The sequence below is a fragment of the Kogia breviceps genome, chromosome 15 (assembly GCF_026419965.1).
Source record: "Kogia breviceps isolate mKogBre1 chromosome 15, mKogBre1 haplotype 1, whole genome shotgun sequence".
NCBI classification, from domain to species: domain Eukaryota; kingdom Metazoa; phylum Chordata; class Mammalia; order Artiodactyla; family Physeteridae; genus Kogia; species Kogia breviceps.
In genome coordinates, this window is record NC_081324.1 from 69,650,764 (window position 1) to 69,677,912 (window position 27,149).

Genomic DNA, 27,149 nt, shown 5'->3' on the forward strand with positions numbered 1-27,149 from the left:
TGAGACCTGGGAAACAGAAATAAATAATCTATAACCTCTGAGCCCGGCGTTGGAGTAAGTCAGTCTGCAGACAGAAACACACGCCAGGCAGAGGGACGAATGGATAAAAATGGCGGGGGGAAAGCACTGGGCTTGGGAATTTGGAGCCCTGAGTTCAGGTCCTGGATGGGCCATATTTTAGTCTACTCGGATTGCTCTAACAAAATACAAAAATAGTTGGGGTGGCCTAAAGAATAGAAATTCGTTCTCTCATAGTTCTGGAGGCTGGAAATCTAAGATCAAGTTTCCAGCTGATTCGGTTTCTGGTGTGGACTGTAGTCCTGGCTCGCAGATGGTCACTTTCTTGCTATGTGCTCACATGGTCTTTCTTTGCTGCAAGTGCATGGAGAAGGTGGGGGGAGGGGAGAGAGAGAGAGAGAGCGCGCTCTGGCGTCTCTTCTTATAAGGACACAAACCATCAGATCGGGGCCCCACCCTTAGGACCTCATTTAACTTTAATCACCTCGTTATAGGCCTATTTCCAAATACAGTCACATTGAGGGTTAAAACTTTCATATATGAATTTGGTGGAGGGGACATAATTCAGTCCACAGCAGGCTGCTATCTGGGGGTGGGACTTTCCTGGACTTGTTTCCCACTGTCTGCTCCACCTTCTTACAGAGGTCCTATGAAGAGGCATGGAGATGATTGATGATGCAGACGTGCTTTCTCCCCAGACCTGGCTCCTGAAGTGAGGGGCTGGCCTCCCTCACTCACTTAAGACAGCCAGACCTAAGATGCCTGAGTTACCAGGAGCCAGTGTCCTATTCTGTCCCGCTGCATGGGAGGGAGTACAGGTGCTTCACAGAGTCTGCAGCATGGACCCTGAGAGAGGACAGCATCCAGTTGGAGTGGAGTTGGGGGGGCGACAACAGAGGGCCACCTGGGAGGGACTGACCTTAAGTTCTGCGGCTCCATAAACAGCCGAGGCAGCCCACACTCCCACCTGCAGCTGAGCTTCCTCTGAGAACCTTTCAAATGCTTGCTCTGCATTTGATTTTCCCCCCTCCCGTGGCCTCCCGCTCCCCATAAAACTCAATCTCCTTTTGTTTTCAATTCAATTAAGGGCCAATAATTCCACCCACAAGGCCACACATTGAAAGTGCTGTCAATAAACCAGCTGTGGACAAAGACAGGGCAGCCTGGAGGGAAGGATGCAGAGAGATCTCTGTGGTCCCAGCCCAGGTGAGTATAGAGCTAGGGGTGAGAGGGAGAAAAGAGCCCCTGATGTGAGTCAGTCCCGACTTCTAGACTTGGCCGTGGCACTTGTTTGTTGCATGACCTTGGCCAGGATCGCACTCCCTGGGCCTCAGTTCCTCCATCTATAAAATGGGACCAAGAAGTACTATTGTGAGTGTTTAGCTCTTTTCTTCTACTCACCTAGACTGTATGATTGTTATTTTCATGCTAATTTAATAACTGATTAAAAACAGACCACACCCAGTGACCCAGCCAGAGGCCTGATTGTACGAATCTGTCCTCTAAAATGTTTGCACAGATATGCAAAGACACTTATCTAAGGATGTCCATCGCTAGGGGGTTGATTAAGTAAATCATGCTACAGCTGTACTTTGGAATACCCTGCAGCTGTTAATAAGAATCGGGGTAGATGTACATGTGCTGTTATGAAAAAATGATCAAACTATATTGTTAAGGGAAAGTTGCAGAAATTATATATACGTGTATATATATGTATATATATGTAAATATGTATTTCTTTAATTAGGGGACAAACCATATTATAAACAGAATACAAATCAAAACAGAAACAAAGTAATACTATAAGAGTGCAGTACATATGTGTGTGTGTGTGTGCGTGTGGGAGGGTGTGACCTGAAGGATGAACATCACACTTTAAAATAATGGGGTTTTGAGTGGGGAGAGGGGAGTTAGGGACTTTGGAGTTTTCCAATGAGTATAAATTACTTTATAATTAAAATGTATATAAACCTATAAAACGAAATAAATACCTACTTGTGGTTGAGCACCAGAGCCTTGTGTTAAGGTAAAAGGAAGAATATTAAATTCCCGCAACTCTGCAATAACCACTGTTGACGTTTTTATGCATTTCCTTACGAGTCTTTTTCCCTAGTCACGTACACATATATTTTTATAATAAAGCTGCAATTATGCTCCATGAGAAATTTTGTAGCCTGCTTTTTCACTTAATGTTTTAGCATAAGGATTTTCCCAGGTCATTAAATTTACCCTGTAATCGTGCTAGGAGGCCCCACGATGGGAAGGCCACCTGTATGTCCCCTAGCCCTGTGCGTGTTGGAATTACCCATGAATTGCTGGTCTGCCCTGATGAACTGATGCTCCCCCAGGCCAGGGATGCCACCATCCCATCCCCTGCTGCCTCACCAGGATCTTTCCCAGCATTCTGTACATAGTAGGGGGGTCAATAAATACTTGATCAGTAAATGAATCAACAGAACATAGAATCAATGAACGCACCTATTTTAAAATAGATGCAAAAGAGTGGCTGATGTGGAAACACTTCCCTACGGTCAGGCTCCGAGGCTGGCTCCCATTTCTCACATTTAGAACGCAAGGCAATAAATTTCTTGCACCACACATCTGAATGTAGGCAGGGCTCCATCTTCTCTCTTTCGAAACCTTTCATTTCATCTCTGATGCTCTGAGTCACTCCAGGGTGTGGGAAATCAGGCCCTCACCACTGAGCTTGGCTTTGAACACGGCCAAAACAAATTGCTGCGCTGGTCCCTGGAGGGGAGTGTCATTTCATCCACGTAAGTGTGATTGAAGCTGGGGAGTCACACGGTTGGGAAGTCGGTGTTTCCCGAGGCAGCCGTCCCTGTAGGGAGAGCCTACAGGAGTGACGGTGGGCGAGTTCGGGGTGGGATTCGAGACGCCCTGTGGTGTCATTCTGCAAACCCCAGAGTCCTTGACTCCCATAGCCAAGCGGACAGCAGCCAACCTCTAATAAAAGCCTTTGAGTCAGGCATGACTTAAGCCTTGGGTTAAAAGCTTCAACTTAACAGAACTGTGTTCAGATCCCATTTGGCCACTTCCTGTGTGTGACTCTGCACTCCGCGAGCCTAAGTTTCTCACCCGTAAAATGGGGACAGTCACAGAAGTCATCCCTCAGGTCCCTGTGAAGATTAAATGAGATAAGGCACGTGAAATCCTTAGCTCAAATGCCCAGAACCCAGATGGATGTGGTCAAGGTTGGCCATGATTGGAGCCTCTCTGGGGACTTCTGGATCAAATCTGTGCTCCTTCTTTGCCTGGTCAGTGAGGCCAACTCTCCATTTCATCAGGTTCATTTTAGCATCTCTGCTTTTGCCTTGGTGGAAATACAGCCGCTCCATCGGAAGGACCCATGTGGCTCCTCTGCCTTGACCATGGACTCCTGTTTTCTTGGTGGTTTGGGAGGAGACACCAAGTACTCATGATCAAAGGTGGGAGAGTGGGGGCTCCTGAGGGGCAACAGACTCAGGTCCCCAAAGGATCTCCAGTGACTGGACATTGTACCAGATCTTGCAAAGCGAAATTTAACAGAGAAACTATGAAAATCCTAGCTCTAGGTCCAAAAGTTCAACTCCACAAATAACAATAACAGTAGCTCACAACATCACACTCTAGGCCAAGAACTGTGCCCAGGGCTTTGCATACATATCTTATTTAACTTTCACAACTTCTCTCTTCCCTTAAGTCCTATTATTATTTGCAGAGGAGGAGGCTGAGTCTTGGTTCCCACGCCCAAGGTCTTCCTGCTGGTAGGCTGGTTGAGCAGAGATTCAAAGCCAGTAGAACTATGACTCTCGACCCACACTCTTAGCCCATGTGCCATCTTGGATGACACGGCTGTTACGTGTTGAATCACATCAGAATCGAGGTTGGCCTGGGAATACCAGAGAGGTTAACATGCCACTAAGGGCCTGAATGTCTGCCAGGAGGCTGGCTTTCATTCATTCCTGCATTCGTGCACGTAACAGAATGCACTCAGATGCTACATGCGCCAGATGCCCCGCGAAGCAGTGGATCCAGGGTAGACCAGCCAGAGACAGTCCCTGCCCTCATGGGGCTCACAGTCTAGTAAGAGAGATGAGATGGATGATAAATAAATGGCTCCAGGTGGGTCTGTTACGGGGGACTCAGTCTTCATCCAGAATTCCCCAGGCACCCTGGTGCTTTACCTGGCTGGACTCAGCCCCTTGCTGGGGGAATCCACTGCCTCTTTGGAGTAAAGTAACACATACAGATGCTTGGCAATATGCCTGGCACACAGCAAATACCCAATGTTAGCTGTACTAATAGTAAAAAGTGCTGCCACTACAACTTACAGCATTGACTTCTTGGACCCAGAAGGACAACTTCAGGCTGATTCCTGTTCAACTTTACCTTGTTCAAGTCAGCACATAGCTCTGCCCACTCATAACTCCTCAAAACAAACACCCTCTGCCCTAAACTTGACGATGAGTGGGCAAGATTTGTTCTGGGTCCTTTTTCTCACGATTCTTCTGACCCAAGTCTCCTTCACCTCTGAACTTGTTTCAGGGTGCAGCCTCGGCCCCTACATTTATCTATACCCAGTCCAAGGCTTCACCTGGATTCATCTGAATGTGACTGTGGACCTGGAAATGTCATTTGCAACCAAAAGGTAAAATAAGTATCCCTTTGGAAGGAAAAGAAATACCTTAAACGAGCTAAGTTAACTCTAAACATGAGCCCTCACCCTTCGTAGGTATCTCCTGTGTGAACATGGGTTATCGTGTTTTTTCTGTCTATGGATGCCCCTTTGAGCTCTGTTGGTCTCATGGTCCTGTTTCACAGATGAAGAGATGGGGGCCACCAAGGGACATGATTTGGCCAGCAGTAAGTCCTGGCCTGATGTGTGATGAATCTGTTCTCAGTCACAGCAGCTCCACCTGCTTGGAGCTGGAAATCTCATCAGGCAGGGTTTCCCTTGGAGCCCCTACCTTTCCCGGGCCAGCACTTGCAGGGGACGCTATAAAAACAGCCTCTCACAAGGTGCTTCAGAGTTTCCGCCTTCCGGCCTCACTCTGGGCCAGGAAACCCTGAGAAGACAAATGCTGCTGGGCCTTGGCTTGGGTGGGAAAGTTTTTCAAAACTCAAGAAAGCATTTATTTCCCACCCTCACTTCAAGCAAAACCAGCTTGAGTTCTTCTCACCTGCTAATGAGAATTCCTGATTCTTCTGCTTCACTTTCTCCAGCGAGTCCGGGTGTACAAAAGGAGTTGTGGCCACAGCTTCAGGGAAGTCCCAGGCCCAGCACTTCTTGAGCTTAAATAATGTATGGGCCTCTTTTAAGAAGTGAAAATGAAGAGGTCCCTAATATTTATTTAAGTCTCTTTATTTTATTTTATTTTATTTTTTTTTTGTGGTACGCGGGCCTCTCACTGTTGTGGCCTCTCCCGTTGCGGAGCACAGGCTCAGCGGTCATGGCTCATGGGCCCAGCCGCTCCGCAGCATGTGGGATCTTCCCGGACCGGGGCACGAACCCGTGTCCCCTGCATCGGCAGGCGGATTCTCAACCACTGCGCCACCAGGGAAGCCCAAGTCACTTTATTTTAAAATTGACTTAAAGTTGATACAAATGTAAGTCAACATATAAACATCTTATATCTTATTTTTGTAGGAAGCCCCTTCACCTTATAATTATAAACATAACTATGAAACCACAGAATTTAAATTATCAACATTATTTTAATATGGCAGAAGATACTGCTTTCTTGAATCTAAACCACTTATTCCAGGTCTAATATAGATAGATGGCATTCTAGATCTGCTTCTATATATAAACTCTGTCAGTTGGGAATGGCAATGAGGACTAATAAAATGCACCCAGAATGACAATGCTTTAAATGAGTTGAGGTTTTATTTTTCACTTGTGTCAAAGGAATGAGAGAATGCCTAGTCTTTTCTATACTAACATCCTTAGCACATGGTCACCTAGTTCAAGGTGCCTCATGGTCACAATGTGGCTGCTGTGGTTCCAGCTATGGCATCTGTGCTCCCTGAAAGAAGAAAACAGAAGGAAGCATGCCTCCCAGGTACATCTACCCTTTTTAAAGAACCTGGTCAGAAATACCACCTAATGACCTCAGCTTATGATGCATTGGCAACTTTATATCTAAGGGAAGCAAGGACTAAAACCTTTTAGATGGGCATATCAGCACCTCAGATAAAAGAAGGGGCCTGTCACTAGGGAAGGAAGGGAGAATGGACTTTGGGTAAGAGAGTAACAGTGGTTGCCACATTCAAGATCTGTTGGCTAACTTGTATACTTCCAAAGCAGAGAATGACTTTTAGGATTGAGGTGCTGTCTAAAATGGCAAACTTTACTTGTTAGCTCAGGATAATCAGACCTCACATTTTACTCAATCCACTGATCTTAATGTTGCATCACTTGAGTAGACAAGATGGTGGTCAGCTTTGCATGAAACAGATTTTTGAAATCATTTAACGAGTGCCTAGTACAATTCCTGCTGGCATCATGAACAGAGAGAGGGTCTTCCCTGCATATTTCCTACAACCCCCAGTGTCAATGAATGACTGCATATCAGTCGTGCAGAACTAGGGTCTAGTGACACGTCCACTCACATGTGAGTCTCCTGCTACATTCTGGGGCTGAGACTCCTTGTTCCTGAAGACCACCGTGCTTGTATCTGGCACTTCATGAGGCAACTCTGCATCCTACCCTTAAAACACCTGCAAAATCTTCATTGGAACCATACTGTGAGGCTGTTTGGTCTTTAAGCAGCAAGCTCACAATTGTGAAAGCACATAGCAATCCAGGCTCTGAAGTCCCAAAGAAGTCCTTGGTTATAAGATGATCATTCAGGTTATACAGCATTTTTTCCAGGTTATGATATAAATGAGAAAACAAAGACAAGTAGGGAAGTGGACACTTTGGGGTATATTTGTCGTGTCAAGTTTGGGAAACAATGGCTTCTGCCACCAGGCAGACCGTTTTAAAGGGGCCTTACAGCCCAGAAACCTGTACAGATGGCTCACAGCAGTCATTTGAGAGGTGAGGGGGTCTGTGCCTCAGAAAGGGCAAACCACTTGATAAAGGTCACACAGCTTCTGAAGATCAAAGACGAGAGTCAACCTTGCTCTGGTTCAGAGCTGTGCAAGGCTGGGCTCTAGAGCGTTCTCTGACATTGCAGCTGATAGCCAAGGTCCTGTAATTGCCACTGTTATTCTTGTGGTCCCCAAAGCAGAGGAGACATTCCTTGCTCCAAAGACCCTCAAGCATCAGACAGAGACTCAGAGATGATCCACATCAAACTGCCCATTATACAGATGGGAAAAGTGAGTCACTGGTGGGTGAGAAACTTTGAATAGGGAAGACAGTGACAAAGAGGAGGCTGTTTCTGAAGGCCAAGGTAACGGTCAGAAAACCAGTAGAGTTCCAGGGCTTGAAGGACCACATCGAAATCAGGCAGAGGGCAACCACGAGACATCAGGGAATTCACTGTACATCACTATAGGGGAGTCTGACCACAACTAGGTAAATAAGCAATTAATATTGTTATTAATATTATTATTATGTGTGGCAGCAGCACAGTGTCTATGAAAGCCAGCTCTCAACAAGTATTATCCGTTCCTATGCATTGTAATGTCATTCATCAGACTTCCTAGCCCCATGCCTGGCATTATTCCTATTGATATTATCCACCATACACCCTGGCTCCTGGATGTGCTCCACGAATACGTGAATGAGTGAATGAATGAATGATTCTGTCCCAGTTGCTGCAGTTCCTACTCTGTTCCCCAGGCAGGATCCCTGTCTGCCTCTCCTGATGCGCAGGCGCTTTTTACATCACCAGCACGAATCGGACTCCTAATCCACCCTTCTTTGGTTTAAGAGTCATTACAAAGTGCTTAATTAAGTAAGCCTCACTTAATCACCAAATGTTTGCATGCAAAACAAGTTCCCGGGAAGCGGGGGCACTTGACACGTTCTGTACAGGAATAATTACGCTGAGCAGGGGGAGTACGGCGGGCCTGGACACGGAGCCTCGACATTTCATTTGAGAGCCTCGCCCATTCATCACCGAAGGGGAATTAAAAGGCTTTAGCTCAAGCAATGTGAGAACTCCCACATTCCAGCCGGATGAATCACAGGACGGGGGCCACTATCTGGGCATCTAAAGGTGCAGAGCAGGAGCCGGTGGGGAATTTGAGGGGCAGGTGGGGGACATGTGGGGCTTGGGGGAGGGGTGCATGGAGGCACAGAGATCTGCCACCCACAGTCCAGAGAATGACAACCCCTCCCCGAGGCAGCCTTTGGTCTCTGCTTCTAAGTCCTGCCTTCGATAGGGTTTCATTTGCCCTCCCTCTTCTTTCAGGATGGGGTTTGCCAATTGTAAATTGATTTGTAGAGCTCGGTGGAGGTGGTGGCGATGTGTGTCTATGACAGTCTGTGTGCCGGCTTCTATTTCCTTTCTTGCCTGATAGCTTCCTAATCCAGGGCTTCCCCTCGAGCCCTGGATTAGTAGGTACAAGGATGAACTTACTTTTCTTATCTCAATGGCTGTATGTCTACTTTCCTATGTATTAAGGTAAAATAAATAGAACCAGCACCTCATCCTCTGATTTCATGGGTATTATCCAATCAGAATTGTTGTAAAGGAAATAGTAACTCTTTTAAGGTAGAACAAGGATGTGGCCAAAATCAAGAAGGACGGACACACGCGTGACTGAGATTGAGAACCCTTTCCTGACACGATTCCCCTCTCTCACTGTATGTGTCACAGCCGGGCTCTTGTCCCTGGGCTGTCAAGGGCTCTTACCAAGCCCATTTTGCAGATTAAGAAACGGAGCCTTGGGAGACACGAAACAGCTTCTCTCCTCTTTTCTGGGATGGCGGTGGCAGTATCATAAGGTCAGGAAAAATTGCGAATGACGTTGATATAGGCAAAAAACGAAATAAAAGATGGCTGGATGTTCTGCCTTGCACAGCCCTAAGGATTATTGTGCCTTTCACTGTCTTTGAGCTATTTTATAACTCTAAGTTAAAAAAAAACTGATAGTAATACAAATGACTCATGCCATAGAAATGCAAATACATTTTGTCCAGCGGAATGCAATTGATTATTGCCCTAAAGTTATCGACCAATTTTGCATCTCCTTGTAAATTAATCCCAGTCTTTCTGATTGACTGTATATGTGTGTGTTGTTTGAAATCTCCTTTGAACCAGTTGTGCCATCTTTCTGGTTCCCTCATTAATGAGTTAACTACACTCTTTGACACATGTTCATTTTGTAATTGCACGAGAGTCGTGATTCGAGCTTTATTTTAAAATTATCCTTTAACCATATCCACCCAATACAACCCTCCTCGTTGGTGTTTCAGGAAAGATCTGATCAAATAGGCAACGTGAGGTGGGGTAGAGGCAATGTGTCTGGACAATATTTTGAATCTAAACTGCTGGGTGTATGTGTGCGTTTCTGTTTCGGTGGGTAGTGCATCGTTTCTGTCTTCCCATCTCATTCCAGCTGGTCACCAGCTCCGGTGTCATCATTTGGGGGTGGGTAAAGCCAATGAAGAAAACTGAACAGGATCCACGGATTCCTGGTGTTTCATATCCAAGACCCTGGCTGTGGCAGGGGGTATGGTGGGGACTGGGCTTTCAGAATATCTGTCCAAGGTTATGTTTTCCTCCAGCCCAATGGGATGGGGGCTGGAAATAGAAATTAACTTGATTTATAGAAAATAAACAGCTGTGATATCTCACACAGTAGGCAGGACTGAGACCTGAGCTGGTAGGCAGGACTCAGACCTGACATAAAGATGGCCAGGGTAGCCTGAATCTGCTGACGGCTCTATACGCAGTGTTTCCTTTAAGCCTCACCCTGCCACAAGGTGGGGCATACGGTTAGCTCCGTGTCTGTGATGGAAAGGGATGAGAGAGAGTAGCTGATTTCCCCCAAACCACATGGCAAGTCAGAGATGCCAGCCTGAGCCTGGAACCTTTGCACAGAATCACAACCATGAGCAGCCTTAGCATCCCCAGAGGCATTTGCTGAAATGCAGATGCCAGGGCCCTCCTGCACTGAGATCCGCACTCAGCGGGTCTTAAGGAAGTTCCAGGACTCTTCATTTAAGCAACAACCAGGTGACTGCAGATGCATAATCAGACATGGAGACACTGGGTTAATTCCAGTGCACGAAGGAAAACAGAAGTATGAGATTAGAAGGTGTGTCAGAAACACATTGTGAACATTGAGAGGGAAAAGAAACTTCCAGCTGGGTCCTGGAGGGACCAGGAGACAAGCCAATGTCATCAGAATCACCCAATAGTCAGGCCTGGGACAGTCTGGGATAAGGCAAGAAAGTCATTGATTCTCCAAGCTGGAAGGACTCCTAGAACCTTCCTACTTTACAGATGGGGAAACTGAGGCCCAGAGAGCAAAAGGGACTTGCTTAAGGCTCCACAGCTGGTAACAGGCAGGGCAAAGGCTGGAACTCAGGAAACTTTGGCTCAGTCAGTCTTAGTCTCAGCACTTAAGTCTATAAATACCCTGGCTCCCTCTTGCCTTACAGGTGTGCGATCCACACTGCTCCCAGAGTCCACAGTGGGCATGAGCTCCATTCGCCCAGAATGGCAACCTGTACACACTGCCCCCTTTAAAGGCCGCCTCCGTTCCTCACCTCCCTTCCTCTCTTCCCTAAGGGTGCTTCCTGAGATCACCTCCCAAACAAACTCCTTGCACAGATTCCTTGGCTCAGGGTCAGCTCCTGGAGAACCCCACTTGTGACAGAGCCCACTATCAACTGACCAAACCACATCCACACGACCTGCAAGGTCCAGACTCAATCTTTAAAATATCTCCTTACCCTGTCTAGAGTGTAGAATTCATCTTCTTAAAATATAGAGTGGATTACGACACTCTTGTGCCTCCGATTCTCGCAAGGACAAGCAAACTTTCTCTAAAGGGCCAGCTATTAAATATTTTTGGCTTCGTGGGCCAGATGGTCTCCCTTACAGCTACTCGGCTCTGCAGGTGGAGTGTGAAGTCAGCTGTAAGCAATATGTGCGTGGCTGTTTTACAATAAAACTTTATTTACAAACACAGATGGCCATCCTGAGGTCCAGACTGTGCTGAGTGACAGGACCGGGCCTCTTGTTGTATCATTCATGGCCTTTCACAGTCTGCCCCCACCCACCTCTCAGCCTCAGGTTTAAATATTTGTTGGCTGTCCACTGGGTGCATTCATAACCCAATATAGGCTCTGAGTATGAGGACTTTCAGAATCTCTCCTTCTGGGGAAAACTACCAGTTACTTCACAAAGTAACCAGATAGTTTGGTTAAACAAAAGTTTTTTCCCCAAGACTGAACTACTGTGCTTGGTGGAGATCCACTGTCTCTCTTGGTCTCATACCCTCATCTGCACTAGCCACAGAACCCCTCTCTCCTGTGGGAAACCTATGCCCTGTGGTCCTGATGTGGCTGGCCCCACTCCCAGACACAGGAGCCACACCTGACCCAGACCTGGACAATCAGAGCTAGCTTTTCCCCAGGTCATGTGATGCTTCAGGGAGAAACCCACAACCCAATCTGGACCGATGAGAATCTTCCCTAGTTTTTGTTCTCCTGATGGGCTTCTAGGCAAGGGGCATATGAGTCCAGAGAGGCTGATGGCCAACCCAGCCACCAACTGAGGCCTGTTTGAAGAATGAAGTCAAGAGATGGAGAGAGAGGGGAAACCCTCATGGACTCAGGCAGTGACAAAGCACCTACTATAGGCCAGGCTCCGAGCTAACTTCTGGTGACCTCAGGATGAGTCAACCCTGGTGCACCCTGCTTTCAAATGGCTCAAAGATTGGAGAGAGAAGGACACAGGTCCACCCATAATTACATTTCACTGTGAAAAGCTCTCTGACGTGGAGAAAGGTCTAAGGATGGGGCGCTGAAATCCTGGGGCTGGCCACGATGCTTCTTGGGTAGGCAGGGCCCGGACCTTCTGGGAGTTGTGTTGGTAGGCACTGCAAGCCTGATGTTACCTGAGCCGCCTTTGGGAGTGCTCTCCCAGCTGCAGCTTGAAGTTGGGGCCAGTTTCCTGCACCCACCACTGCCACCTGCGGCTCTGCCTGTCCTCTCTCTGGCTCCCCCTCTCTCTCTGAACTGGCTTTTTCCAGGAATCCAATAGATGCCACTGAGCTGTAACCCTCAGAGACTCCTCCCTAGGCTGGGAAAGCTCCCTGGTGTTGCCAGGAAAAAAGACCCGTGTGGGGTGCCTGAGTGCAGGACAGAGCTTATGTGGGGAAGAGATGCTTCCGCCTATGAGACAGGAGAACAATTAAGATGACTTTGGCTCTGATTCCTGGAAGGAGAGGCTGACCACTTACCAGGAGACATGCAGAGGGAAGAGAGGGCTCAGAGTCTCTTCCAAACTTGGTCATCTTGCTTTGAAAGCAGCTGGGTTTGCTCAGCCTTGGATTGACGGAGGAGAAGCTTGGGGAAGGGATGTGGGCTTCTTGGTTGCAGAGAGGGTGGGGCATTTGGGGCTAGCTTTTTTTTTTTTTTTTTTTTGGCCTCGGCATGTGGGATCTTAGTTCTCCGACCAGGGATCAAACCCGTGCCCCCTGCAGTGGAAGCGCGGAGTCTTAACCACTGGACTGGACGGCCAGGGAAGTCCTTAGGCTAGCTCTTAAGCAGAGTTGGGGAGAAACCAGGGAACAACTGAGAAGCCAGCCTCTCCACTATAACCCCCTTGAACAGAGATTTGTCAGGTAGCTGCTGGTGCAGAGTTGGAAGACTTGAATTCCAGTCCTGCTCTGTGACTCACCCTGGCTGCCTTTGGGTCCCCCACTCCAACCCCCAAATCACACACTGCACTTGTCAGTCATCACTGGTCTCAGACATTGGGCATTATCATGGCTCGGCTGGCTCATCGAGTGTCTCCCTCCTTGGCTCTGAGCTTTGTGAGGGACCCCAGAGCCCAGCATTCAATATTTTCTAAATGGATGAATAAATGATCAGAGGGGACACTCTGTCGAGTTGTAGGCGCATCACTCTATTTCCCTGGGTCTCAGTCTTCCCATCTGTCACTTGGGAACAATGATCCCTTCGGTTGTCTGGGCATGCCCAGTGCCTAGCTGGGCTTCAGTGGGTGATGGCAATCAAGTAGTACAAATGTCTCTGTGGACACCAGCACTGCAGACGAGGGCACACACCCTTTGTCTTTGAAATCAAGAGGAATTTGGACACCTTGAAGTAGCTTCTCAGTGTCGTTTTCATCTTCCCTTTGTTTCTCTACACGTACTGAACCCCTACTCACCATGGGCACTTTCCAAACAAACGGCCCCAGGTCGGGTGCCCAGGATGCCATGCAGGACAGAATTTAGCATGCATGTCATTCACTAGCAAGACTCTCTGGATAGCACTTGTGTTGGGGAGGGAAGAGGGAAGGTGGATGGAGGGAGAAGTTGAACCTTGACGCAGGTAGGACAATAGCCTGGGTCAACTCCACAGGCAGCCCTGGAGCTAGGCTGGCCCTTTGGAGTCGTGCAGGTCTATACACCCTGCAGTGATCGGTCCTTGGATGTGACCTTGGGGAGGTGGGTCTCTGGAGCTGGGTTGTCCCTGGCTGACAGCCGCAGCTGTTTGTAGACAACGGTACCCCAGCCACTGGGCAGCTGGGGATCCTTGAAGGGGGATCTGGGCGGTACTCCATGGTGTCCACTGCACAACTGTCCCCAGAGGTAGGTACCGTTATCTCCACTTATGGAAGATGACACTGAGCTCATGTGGATGAACCATCTCGCCCAAGGACGCATAGACAGGAAGTGCCTGCCTCCAGAACCACCCATCTCTCTCACCGCTGCCCCGGTGGTGCTCAGACCTGCGCCAAGCAGCCAAAAGCACAAACCCCACACCCAAGTCACTTCCTGTCAGCTGGCAGGCCTGTCATCCAGCACCTCTCGGTTTTGCCTGAAGCCCACGAGGCGAGGTAGCTTCCCAGCCCGAACCCATCCATCCGTTTGTATTTATTCTGTGCGCAGCCAACAGCTGCCGGGAGCCGGGGCTGCCAACACACTGCGTCTTCAACAGGCATCTCTCCACCCATTTCAGAGAGTCCTCCTCTGCTAGCTTTGCTGGGAAGCCTAGCTTCCCACCCCCCTTTCTCCTTGCCAGCAATGTGGCTGGATTTCAGAGGAGCCCCAGGATGGTGTGTGTGGGGGGGGAACTGGGAAAAACAACACTCAGGATGTGGTAGGGGGCGGGGTGAGGAATGGCTGCAAAGATCCTTTGGATTCTAGCCCAGTTTCATTTCAGTTTTTTTTTCCTTTCTTTTTACCAACGCATAGCTGTATAACATTGCAGGATACGGGTAGTGAAATGTCTGGGTTTACTGGTGTGGGTTTGGAACATGGATTTTTGAGTAATGCAGCCTGGGGTTCTGATCTGTGTTTTGCAGTGTGACCTTGACCAGGCGTCTGTGCTTCTCTGAGCTCCTGATTCCTCGTTTGTGAAGTGGGTTAATGATCTCAACACTCGGGTCCATTGGGAGGACTGAAGGTGAGACTGTTAGGGGAACTACAGCAGTGGGCCTAATAATTACATCATAAATGAGACCTAGTATCAGTACTACTCCACTGTACTTTCTCCTATAGGCTGTCAATGGACCTGTCCTCCACTATTCCCAATACTCAAGTTGCGACGGTGCTTTGCAGCTTACCTCATGGCACTTCCATCAGCCTCGAAGATGCTAGGCTTTTTCTCCAAGCCACAAAGCAGACCTCTCCTTGCCCCTTCCAACCACCTCAAACTGACCGATTCTACCCATCCTTCAGCTCTTTGCTCTCACCTCAACTTCCCCTAGGACAACGGTCGGCAAACTCATTCTGTAAAGAGCCAAACAGTAAATATTTTAGGCCTTGTGGGACCCATAGTCTCCGTTGCCACAGCTCAACTCTGCCATCATAGCTCAAAAGTGGCGCAGGCAATCCACAGACAAGTGGGCACAGCAGGCTTTCAATACAGTTTACCTATGGACACTGGCATTTGAATTTCCTATGGTTTCCAAGTGGCATGAAATATGATTTTGACTTTTAAAACAACCATTTAAACATGTAAAAACCATTCTTAGCTTGGGAACTGTACAAAAGGACGCAATGGGCCAGATTTGACCTGTGGCCCATAGTTCGTTGATCCCCGCAGGCTACATTAAGGGCCCTTCATCGAGGCTTCCACGGTGTCCCTGAGTTACCCCATCACAGCGCCGAGCAGGGGTCGTTGAATTTACCTGTTAACTCCTCAGCAGACTATGAAACACAAGCGAGGCACCAGATCTCAATCACTGCTTAAACCCTCAGCACCCAGCACACAGTAGGTGCTCAATAACTGTATATCACACGAGCCCATGAGGATAAATAAAACCTTTCAACAGCTCCATATGGCACGTTTTATAAGCCCCATTTCACAGATGGGGAAACTGAGCCTCAGAGAGGGAAAGAGATGATCTCAATGTCACGCAGCTGCAAAAAATGACTCACCTGGGACGCCAACCGCCGAAGAGAGAATGAGAGAGACAGCCTTAGCTGAGCAATTATTATGTGCCCGACACAGTGCCAGGGGCTGTGCGTGCATTACATCGCCCAAGGGTTACTGTGCACCCGCTGTATGCCGAGACTTACCGACACTGCTGGATTCCGCACAGCCAGAGCTCTAGACGGTGACCTCATGCGGCAGGAACCATACCTGTCTTGCTCCCTGCTGGGTCCCCAGATCCTAGAGCAGCACTTGGCACAGAGTAGGGGGTTTCGAAGGTCATTCGTGGCACAACGAGGGTCCACCCCAAGCCAGGCCCGGCTCTGCGTCGTGCAATTTCCAGATGTAAGTCCACCATCTTCTGTCCCCGTCTCCCAGGAGTACAACCTGCAAATCAGCTGAAAAGAGAAATTGATTAAATTTTTTTAAAAAAAGGAAAGAAAGAAAGAAAGAAAAAGAAGCAGCGACGGCTGCGCCAGCCCGCAACAGCATCTGCTGAGTCAGATAGGTTATCCATCCACAATAATCCATGGCTCCTAATGGAGCGATTTCCCTCCTCCAAATACATAAATTAATAAACGCGTGCAGATGAAAGGACAGCCAAGGCAAAGAGGCCTCCGGTTGGGAAAAGTCGCCTCCCCAAGACCGATGCCCACATCTGCTGCCGAGGCGGGAGAGACGGGCGCCAGACCCCAGCCTCCGCCAAGTGAGCTGCAGCCCGCGAGGCCCCTACTCCGGGGTGGGTCCAGCGTGCACGCCAGCTGTCCAAGGCAGGCCCTGGCTCCCAGGGGCCCCCGACGGTGTGTTTGATTCTCAACCCAAATCGTGCCCCAGCGGCCGCTCCGTTAAGCAGGCCCAAGTGGCAGGAGGCTTCCGTGGGAGAACTGGGGGCCTTTATCGCTCGCGCTGGCTTGTTGGCAGAGCCCCCTGGCCGCACTTCACAGGCACCCCGCGGAGCCCCCTCGGCGGAACCTTCGCGAATCCCACTTGTTGACGGCGGCCTTGTAGCAGGATTTAATGGTGGAATAATATTTACACAGCAAACTCCTCTGGAGGTGTCCTAAACATCGTAAAAGGGATTTTCGGAGCTTAATGAGCGTTAGTGAAGTCAAGACAGGATAATGTGGCAACTGGTGACTCTAATCTGATCTGGCACCTTCTATGCGGTAAGACTTAGAGGGCGGGACCATTTGAAGAGCTGGAGAAAGTCGCTTTTCCCCTCTGCTTCCTCTCCTCTCCCCCTGAAATCTGTAATACAGTTAGCAGCACGTGGCCTGCGGTGGCCACATCTCAGCTGCTGTAGGTGCTAGCAAAGCCCAGGCTTAGGCCCATGGGTCCATCGAAGGACTTTTTAACAGGTGAGTGTCAAGGAAGGAGTGGGCAGTGGGGGAGACAGACCTCACCACGTTTTCTTTCTTTTATCTGAAGGCAGCACAAAACTTCTAAGCGTTAAAACAAACCTTGGATTTTAAAATGTCGATAACAGATTCAGTTTTGTGCCTGTGGGTCAGAAAGCCCGCAGCCACAAGCCATTCCTACATCTGAGCCAGCAGAACTGCTCCTGGGAAGGTGAGCAAGGCATCAGATACACAGGCTCTAGAGTTGTTGCTTCAAATCCCGGCTCTGCCATCCCCTGGCTGACTCACTTCCCTCTCCAAACCTCAGTTCTGTCATCTGTAAAATGGGAATGATGGGGCAAGAATGTGAGTCAAATACGTAGAAAGCCTAGCACTGGAGCTTACATGGAGTAAAGAGCTCATAAAGACGAGTTTAAAAGTCTTTTCTGACCTCAGTTTTCTCATCTGTAAAATGGGACTGCTGTTACCTCTAAGAATCAAATGAGATAAACTGGCACAGTCTAGCTTGGATTCAGATCTAAGAGTCCAGCTCCCAAACCCAATTCCTGTTACGTCCTTTGCCTTCAGTTCACTGTGACTGACTGGCATCCGAGAGGCTGTCATAGGGAACAAAGTCCCCCAGAACTGAGAATTCATTCCTTCACTTCCCCATAACCACAGTCAGATCCTGAGCTCTGCATCTTGTTGATACAGGAAGGGAATCTGTGCAGAAGCAATAGCAGACTGTGTTGTCTAGGACTTGAGAACCAGGGAGATCCTTCAGAGGTCTCTAGCTGGGCTGCTCTGGTTACTGCGAGTTAAGCAGTTGCTTGGTGTTGTGAATTTGGGGGTCCGAGCTAAAGGCAGTAGACAGCTCTGACCAGTGCAGTTCTGCATTGGAGGGGGCCTTGTGAGCTCCAGGCTGACCCCTTGGACCCACTGGGGAGTCCTCTAGGCCTATCCTGTGGTGACTAAGCCTGGTTTTGAATCTTCCCCTCATTAGCTGTGTTCCTTTGGGAAATCGACTTACCCTCTCTGACCTTCAGTCTCCTTATCCACAAGAAGGGAAAAGGAAAGTTATCTCATAGGGTTCCTGTGAGGTTTGAATGGGATGGTGTGTATAGAGATCCTGGCATAAAGTATTCTTCACATCAAGGACTCATGACCCCCACTATACTCAAACCTACGAGCTTAGAGCCTGAGATTTATAAGAAAGAGCCAGATGTCCATTTACTACTCTCAATTTAGAAAATCCCAGAGAAGGCCTCTGACTGGCCTGTCCCTGTCATGCAACTATCCTTTAGCTTACAGGCAGACCTCAAGAGATATTGCAGGTTTGGTTCCAGACCACCATAATAAAAGCAAATATCGCAATAAAGTAAGTCACGTATATTTTTTTGGTTTCCCAGTGCATATAAAAGTTACGTTTACACTATACTGTAGTCTGTTAAGGGTGCAATAGCATTGTGTCTAAAAAAAATGTATATACCTTAATTTAAAAATACTTTATTGCTAAGAAATGCTAATTATCATTTGACAACACAGGAACATCCACAAACCTTCAATTTGAAAAAAACGGAGTATCTGTGAAGTTCAATAAAGTGAAGCACAATAGATAGAGATAGGCCTGTAATTGCTGCATCCAAAGGGCTGGTTGTGGTTACATTATAAGGGTTTTTATCTTAAGAAAGGAAGAGCATTTTCTGGAAGGAGAGAAATAATAGTCACTGAAGACCATTTCAGTGGCTCTGTGACCATGGTTAAATTTCTAAACATTTCTGAGTTTGGTTTGAGGTCTGTAATATGGTTGAAAAGATGTCTACTTTCTGTTGAGCTGTTTTGAAGATGAAGCAGAAGAAACCACGTGGCATAATGCCTGGCACATGGTCCAGCTCAATAAGTGTTTGCTGAATCCGTATCAAGCCTGTCTTGATTGTTGGTACTATTAGCCCTAAGGCATCTTTAATGATTAGTAATCATATAAAAATAAGGAATAATTTACTCAGTCATCCGTTATCCTTTTTCAGGTGTTCAGAGACAGAAAAATGCAAGTAGGAGATGAGTTTATACGTACGCTTTAAATTTCTAAGATTAATTTATTTTTCATGTCATTGGTCTAAAAAAATCAAATGGGAGTGGTGAAGCTGATGGATTTTGTATTAAACTTAGATGGGTCCACCTTTTTCACTAACATTTTACTATAAAAAGTTTCAAAGACAGAAAAGTTGAAAGAAGTTTATAGCAAACTTCTTATGAAAGTTTATTAAAAGTCTGGAACTTTTTATAAAGTTTATATCCTCCACCTAGATCCCACCATTAGCATTTATATACTCACTTTATTGTGTCTATCCATCTATCTAACCCTCTATCCATCCATTAATTCATCTTATCTTTTATGCGTTTCAAGCAGACATTTCAGCAATGCAATATCAATATGTGTTTACAGTTTTTATGTAAAAAGGTATATGAATGTATTGAAATGCATAAATCATAAGTGGGGCTGACACTGAATATTGTCAAATGCACAAAACTGTGTGACCCAAACATCTCACCCCTCCCCAGAAAGTTCCCACAGCCCCTTCCCAGTCAATCCTTGCCCTAACCCCCGGAGGCAAGCACTGTTATTATTTCCCACCATCTATTAGTTTTGTTTTTTCTAGAACTTTATGTAAGTGCATACAATTTGTACTCTTTTCTGTCTGGTTTCTTTCGTTGAACATGAAGTTTTGGAGACTGACTCATATCATTATACATATCAGTAGTCTGTTCTTTTTACTTTTGTGTAGGACTCTACCATGTGAACATACCACAATTCATTTGTTTATTCTCCTGTTGATGGTCACTGGGCCATATCTAGTTTTGCTTTAAATAAAACTCCTATGAACATTCTTATACAAATCCTTTTGTGAACTTGTTTCATTTCTCTTTGTAAATACTGAGTTGAATTTCTGGGTTATAAGGTAGGGAGGAGTATGCTGAGTTTTATAAGAAACTTTATAAGCTTTTTGCTAAAGTGGTTATACCATTTTACAGTCCCACTAGCAATGTATAAGAGTTCCAGTTGCTCTTCAACCTCATCAACATTTGTTGTTGTCAGTATTTTTAATCTTAGCCAACTTGTGAGTGTGCAGTAGTATCTCACTGTGTGTACAGGCCATTTTTTTTTCTTAACCAGAGCCAAGTTCTCATCCATTTCATAAAACGCCTGAAGTGGAAGGACCCTTATATTACAGATAAGAAAACTGAGGTCTAGAGGGGAAAGAGATTGGGCCAGTATTTCCCAGTTGTGTTAAGGGTAAAGCTAGACTAATAATTCAGGCTTCTGACAACTGATCCGGGGCTCACAATAAGAATATGTCGGGCTTCCCCGGTGGCGCAGTGGTTGAGAATCCGCCTGCGGATGCAGGGGACACGGGTTCGTGCCCCGGTCCGGGAAGATCCCACATGGCATGGAGCGGCTGGGCCCGTGAGCCATGGCCGCTGAGCCTGCGCGTCCGGAGCCTGTGCTCCGCAAAGGGAGAGGCCACAGCAGTGAGAGGCCCGCATACCACCAAAAAAAAAAAAAAAAAAAAAAGAAAAAAGAATATGTCATTAAGTTGAGCACCTACTATGTGCCAGGCACTGGACCAGACTCCCTCCTATTTACTATTTAAATTATTTCATTCAGTCATTCATCTAGTCATTCAACAGACACTCACTAAGCTGTTCCCTGGGCTCTGCAGGTGCAGAAACAAACAATGGAACCATTCTGGCCTCCTAGGAGCTTACATTTGAGTAGACTCCCTCCTATTCACTATTTAAATTATTTCATTCACTCATTCATCTAGTCATTCAACAGACACTCACTAAGCTGTTCCCTGGGCTCTGCAGGTGCAGAAACAATGGAACCATTCTGGCCTCCTAGGAGCTTACATTTGAGTACACGAGAATCTTTAATCCTTAATCAAAGTAGTATTTTTTGCCACTTTAGACATAGTAAGACCTACATGCATGGATGCATCAAACATGCCTTCTTCAACGTAAAGGGAGCTGCTGTAAGTACTTTGGGAATCTTGATTACTAGAGCAAAGAGGGTCCTAACTCCAGAAAATATGTATTTTTACTGCTGTCCATTTTGTTTCCAAACTTGGGCCACTGCACAGCACCTTTTCTCCTGGAAGGGTTCTGCTGAGTGTCCCCTGAGGAAAGTTAGATGTCCAAGAGCCCAGTTCTCCACCTGATGGGAAGAAAATCCTCACAGAGAGAGTGGGATCTTTTCTCAACCTTACTTACTCACAGAAGGCCTCTGGGGTCCAGTGAAACCTGTTTGTTTTTTTTCCTAAAGTCAACTGGGAGTGGATTTTTAGTCTAAGGAAGAACACCATACAAGAAGAGATCTTGGATATTGTGGCATCTAGGCCTGGCCCTGCCACTTGCCCCCTCACTACTTACTCAGCCCATCTCTGAGTAACAACTCTTGAGTCCTTATATAAACTCATTCTTGGTCCAGAGCTTTGTTCAAGCTTTTTCTCTGCTAAGAGCATTCTGTCCCCTCCCCACCCCACCATCCCCTTTTGCCTGAAAAATTCCTATATGTTCCTCAGATCACAGCTTAAATGTCACCTCCTTCAGGCAGCCTTCCTTGATTACCCCCCACCCAAGCTGGGTCAGGTGGCTTTCTTGGTTTCCCACTGCTCCTTCTGCTTCCCCTAACAGCACTAATCACTGCGCTGTACAAAAGTCTGTTCACTTCTCTCTCCCCAAGGAGAGCAAGCACTGTGCCTGATTTCTTTACCATGAATTCTCAGTGTAAACACAGGGCCTGGTACATAGTAAGTGGTCAAAAAATGTTGACTGAATTATGACTGAACCCAGTGGCTTCCACACCCTCTCAGTCTCCTCTCAGATCCAGCTTCTCTGCACACAAAAGTCAACCTAACAGCGGCTGATGCATCCTGGCAGGTATCCGGTTCCCTTCTCATAACCGTCCCCCTCCTGACTCATTTCCCTGTTAAGCAAGTAAGACCCCAGAGGGCACTGATCAACACTGTCAACTTCCTGAGGCTGCATCATTTTAAGAAAAGTGATGGGGGAGCTTGTTTCTGGAGCCTCCTGCCGTGACCCCCATAAGATAGAAAGACAGGGATAATACAGTACATACCAGCAGCTTCTACCGCAATGTCATAGCAAGGATCCCAGGTGAAATGCACAGGAGATGTAATTACAGGTGAGGAGGATTCTGAGCAGATAGGAGCCACAAGCCAGTTCCCCTCCCCCTCGCTCCCTACCCCAGCTGCCCTCCAGGTCCTCGGCAAGCTGGTCAGGTACCTGGTTCTGTAATGAGTTTAAGGGTAAAAGACGGATGGGGCTCAGTTACTGGAGAAACTATGTCCCACATTCTCTATTAGGGAGAGCATATTTCAACTGGGCCACATTCTCCAGAGAATATTTTCTGGTGGGAAAGCCCTTCTGCTTCTACTTGCTCATTACAGTCCCTCTGTGACTTCGTAAATTGGACAAATGAGGAAAATGAGGCTTGAGACCCAGCGTAGGTGTCCCTGAAGTCAAAAACAGCATACCAGTTTAGGTTCTATGCAGGAAACAAGATCCAGTCTAGGTATTTTAAGCAGGATGGGATTTAATACAGGGATTTAAGTGCATATAGAACTACTGGAAGGAGCAAGTTCTAGGTTACGCCTCTTGGAATAACTCCCAGAAAATACAGAACAGAGGCACCTGGACAGCCACTGCTGGAATTATGCTGGAAGCAAGAAGCTGCGGCACCTCCAACACCACTGCCTCTAGAGACCCAGGATGAGGGACCAAGACACACGGTCTCTGCTGCAGGACAGTCTTGCATTTGCGTGACTAGACTTTCCAACAGCTGTGGCCTCGAGCCACAAGAGTGTGGCTTCACGTCAGCTTTCCAAATGTCACATCAGTGCCTCTCATTGGTAGGGATGAATCTGCATCCAGAATTCTAGCTGCAAGGGAGTCTAGAAAGATCAGTGTTGCCTTTCCTTCCTCTCCAAGCTGCAGAAGGTAGAATGGAAATTCAGGGAAGCCGCCCAGAGGACCTAACACATAGACAGAAAGCCTGGAACTAAATCCCAGCTCTACCACCTTCTAACTGTGTGTCCCTTATTGTCACTATGACATGGTAATATGGACAGTCACCTTATAGGGGTTCTGAGAGGGCTAAATAAGATGACGTGTGTATAGCTCTCAGTGCAGAGCCTGGGATATCTTAAGTTCTCAACAAAGGGTAGGCAGTGAGACTTTTATCATTACTGTTTTAGAAAAGAATAGTCCTTCCTCCACCCAGGTTACACAACCACACATAATAATTTCATACTACTTCTGGGAGCAAGAAATCCATGGAGAAATATAATTTGGATGCAGAATTCTTGACTTTCCAGGACTTTTTTTTTTTTTTACCTTTTTGAGAAAATTGGAAAAGCATACTTTTGGGGGGAAAGCCTATGACACGGTTAATTGCCCTCTGTAGGTCAGCTCAGGGAGGGGGACAAAACATCTGGGGAAGAAAGAGGTTATCAGTACTAGTTCTCCCAGAAACAGATGAAGGCCGCACTTTGTGTGTGACCACAGACAAGGCAAGGGAGAGGGCAGAACATCTTCATCTCCAGCCTGTGTTTCGGGAGAATGAAGAAGTGTAAGTTCGTCCCTAGGGAGGGGGCCGGGTCAGCAGAAAGAGGAGAGAAATCAGAGCCAGGCAACGCTGTGGGCCCCGCTCAACACTGATTCCTCCGAGCCGCGTGACCCTGGGCCAGCCACGCTCCCTCTTGGATCCTCCACTTTCTCATCTGCAAAATGGGGGCCATCACTTTCACCTGCTGGTTTGCTATGAAGACCAAGAAGCCAGGTCAGACATTCGATGTTCTGTTCCCTGGTCACTACCCACGGGCCACACCTCCCCGCCAAAAATCAGCAGGATTTGTGAGCTCAGGCCAAGGGAGAGGGTGTGGGGGTAGCCATCCTGGTGGAAAGAAGTGTGCTCTGGGCGTCTCTGCCTCACTGAAGCTGGACCCTACACCTGCAGCAGCCAAAGCATCTTTTGTAAAGAAGCCAACATTTCTTTCTCCCGTCAGTGGTGGCGGGGGGAGAAGAACAGAAACTCTCACCAGGCAGGAAGGGCAGCAAGACACACTTTCCTACCATGGTTTCACAGGGTCAGGTATCAAAGTACCTGCTTGCAGGTGACCAGCACCATCAGAGAGTGAAGCCAATACAGGGAAGAGAAAAGCCACGCACGGAAGTGGCCGGGTCTGAATCAGAAGATGCCTTCCCCAGCCCTGCCACTCCGGACGCAAGCTGCCAGCTCCCAAGATGAAGGTCCCCACCCTGCTTCAGTGGCTGGAGTCATTAAGGAGCATCCGGGGCCCATCTTTGGCAGGAACGATAGCTGGACACCAATTTGGGCGCCTGAGGATGGTGGCCCGAGAGGACCAACAGGACACAGTGGGGAGGCCCGATCAGCCCACCTGGCAGCCGAACCCAGACCTGGCTGTCTGTACCCAGACCTGGGTGTCTGTACCATATTGCTCAGCGTCTGGCAAATCGACAGATTTTCACAAACCAGATTCCTCTTCACATGCCTGGGCCCTTCCTGTCCAACTGTTCCAGCATCTGTTTCTCTTAAAATGTATTTATTACACTGAGAAGAATAATAACGGGGCTCGGTCTGAGGCCTCGGAGGCTGTGGCAGTGGCTTCCTCCCAGGGCCTCCTTTGGAAGAGATTACACTGGGAGAAATGGTGCAGTGCTCAACCTCGCGACAGCCTGCCTTGGTCACTGGGGTCTGGAGTCACTGGACATTGGCCCAGAGTATGAGGCTGAAGGGGAAAGGCCATGATGGTAGCTGGGGGCTTGGACTGGAGTCTAGCTGTGAGTAGTGTGGCCTCAGGCGACTTCCTGAACTTCTCAGAGCCTCAGTATCTTCCTCTGTGAAATGGGGGTAGAGCTACAAGATCTCCAAGGTGATTTATTTCTTGTTTTGCCTCTGAGTGCTTCAGAAAGCTCCTGCTTATGGAACTCAGTCTTACTTGGACACCTGAGAATACGCGTTTCTCCATATATGCATTCGTTCGTCCATTTATTTGTTCATCAGATTGTTCAACGAACAAGCTATCTTCAAGACACTGGTGATATGATGGTGCTTGGAAAAAATTAACCAAAGCCTGTTTCTCAGCACTCAGATGATTCAAGTACATTTGCAAATAGTCATGGCAACTAGGATTCCTGGGGCCGTTTACCGTGTGCCAGCCATGGCACTCAGCACTTCACAAACATCACAGCAGCCCTGTAAGGTGTATCTCTGTCTCCCTAGGCGAGATGGGGGAAACTGAGGCTCCGGAAGGTGGAGCAACTTGTCCAAAGTCACACAGCGAATACACTGACATCAAGCACATTCGGACAAGGATTTCACTATAGGCTGACACCTTGGGTTCTCATTTAAATGGCTCGGCAGCTACAGAGGTTTGTCACTGCCCCAGTTCTATCTGATTTCTACAGCAGCCCTATGGCGTAGCTGGAGAGGAAGGTGGGTCCCACATTATGACAAGGCCCAGGGGTGGAAAGTGGTTTCTCCAAGGTGACAAAGCAAGTCGATGGCAGCACCACCTGGAAACATAATAAAACGGAAACCAAACAACGAACCGAAGTCTTCTACCAACTCACCCACTGGTTCTCTTACTTAGTAGATACCAGATATAGTGGGTTCCACGATGCACTTATTTAGATTTTACTATCTTTGAATCAGGATTCATCTTACAATGAATGGTGTGCCATATTCTAATTAGTAGCTTGTTCTTTTTTTTTTTTCTTAGCAAGACATCAAATAATGGTGCATATTACAATCAATGGCATATTTAACGGAATGAAATATGGTGTTTCCTGAGCACCTAGTATGTATAAGAAGTGTGCTGGGCATTCTTTTCCCCTTGTCCTCCTCACTGAGGGAAGAGGCCCCGGGCAAGCTGAGATCCTTAGGGGTTCTTGGGAACATAGATTTTAAGTGCCAGTGTTTGGTTCCATTCACCATGTCCCGACCCTCCAACTCTGTCCACAGAATGGGGTTTGCAGACAGATCCCACTTTGAGAGGTGATGGTGGAGGTGGTAATAACCATCTCCAGACTCTCAAGAGCGCTCACTGAGGGGTCTCTGAACCTCATTCCAGGCACTGGGCCCTCAGTGTCCCCTCAGACACCTTCCCAAGCCCCCCAGGTCTGTGTACACTCAGCAGGCTTGCTAGCAATCTCCACCAGGAACACAGAGATGGCGATCTCTGCCAGAGATCAGATGGCGCTGCAGACGGCGCAGCCCCTGTGAGCTTTGGGAATAACTGAGGTGGAACGATTTTGCCAGCTAGGCCACCACTGCTGATTCCTGAGAGACAGAGGAGGGAGGAAGGCAGGAGGAGCAAGTGACCGCGGCCAAGACACAGCAACGGGCTAGTTTGCTCTGGGCAGGCACCGCGCTGGGAGCAGAGCAGTGGCGCTGGGAACTGACTGCCCCTGGTAGGAAAACAGACGCTCCCCACCCCCTCCCCACTGCCAGGACTTGGGGGGGCGACATGGAAAATTAAGTCACAGCACCAATTTGTCTAAATATTTGGAGTACATGTGGGTAATTTACCCCCTCCTGGCAGTCTGTCCCTTAGACAAATGGAGTGGATACACATCTTGGGAGAGAGGGAAACCCAGGGAGGCACATAGTAGGTGATCCATATATGGACACATCCTTTGGGAAGCAGGCAGAATCGCAGGGTAGAGCCAGGAACTGGAAGGGAACTTAGAGGCCGAGCCCATCATATTTCTTCCTTTTATAGATGATAGTGAGTCATCATAGACACACAGCAAGTTCCATCACTGGCAAGGTGGGCATGCAATATCTCCCTTCTCCTAGTATAGTGTTTTCAAGCCCACAGCATCAGAAAACACACACACACACACACACACACACACACACACACACACACACACACACAGTGGCTTTCCCATCACAGAAGCATTTCAAGTAAGGGATTGCCAAGTAAAAAATTTCCAAAGATCTTTTATACTTACATTCACCACAGTGTACCATAGATGAGTAGAACCTCAGAGAAAATAAAAGCTATCATTGACTATAATCAATAAACCCTGGTTTCAATGAAGTAACATGTTTCTTTACTGCAGGACTTATCAGAGCATTTAAAATGTTGTTGCACATTCCCAAGCAATAAGTGGGGATATGGATAAAAGGAGGCTCCAAATGAATGGATTGGAGCACCCAGGATATT

At 47.6% G+C, this 27,149-nt stretch overlaps 1 protein-coding gene across 2 annotated transcripts in view; it reads right to left on the minus strand.

Annotated features, from left to right (window-relative positions):
• The window catches only part of LOC136792672 (uncharacterized), a 390,674-nt gene that overhangs the window by 81,413 nt on the left and 282,112 nt on the right, over positions 1-27,149 (minus strand). For both annotated transcript variants that reach the window (XM_067014857.1, XM_067014856.1), the window contains one exon: positions 15,746-15,933. In XM_067014857.1, coding sequence (XP_066870958.1) covers positions 15,746-15,933 — 188 coding nt within the window. The remainder of the gene's footprint in view (positions 1-15,745; positions 15,934-27,149) is intronic.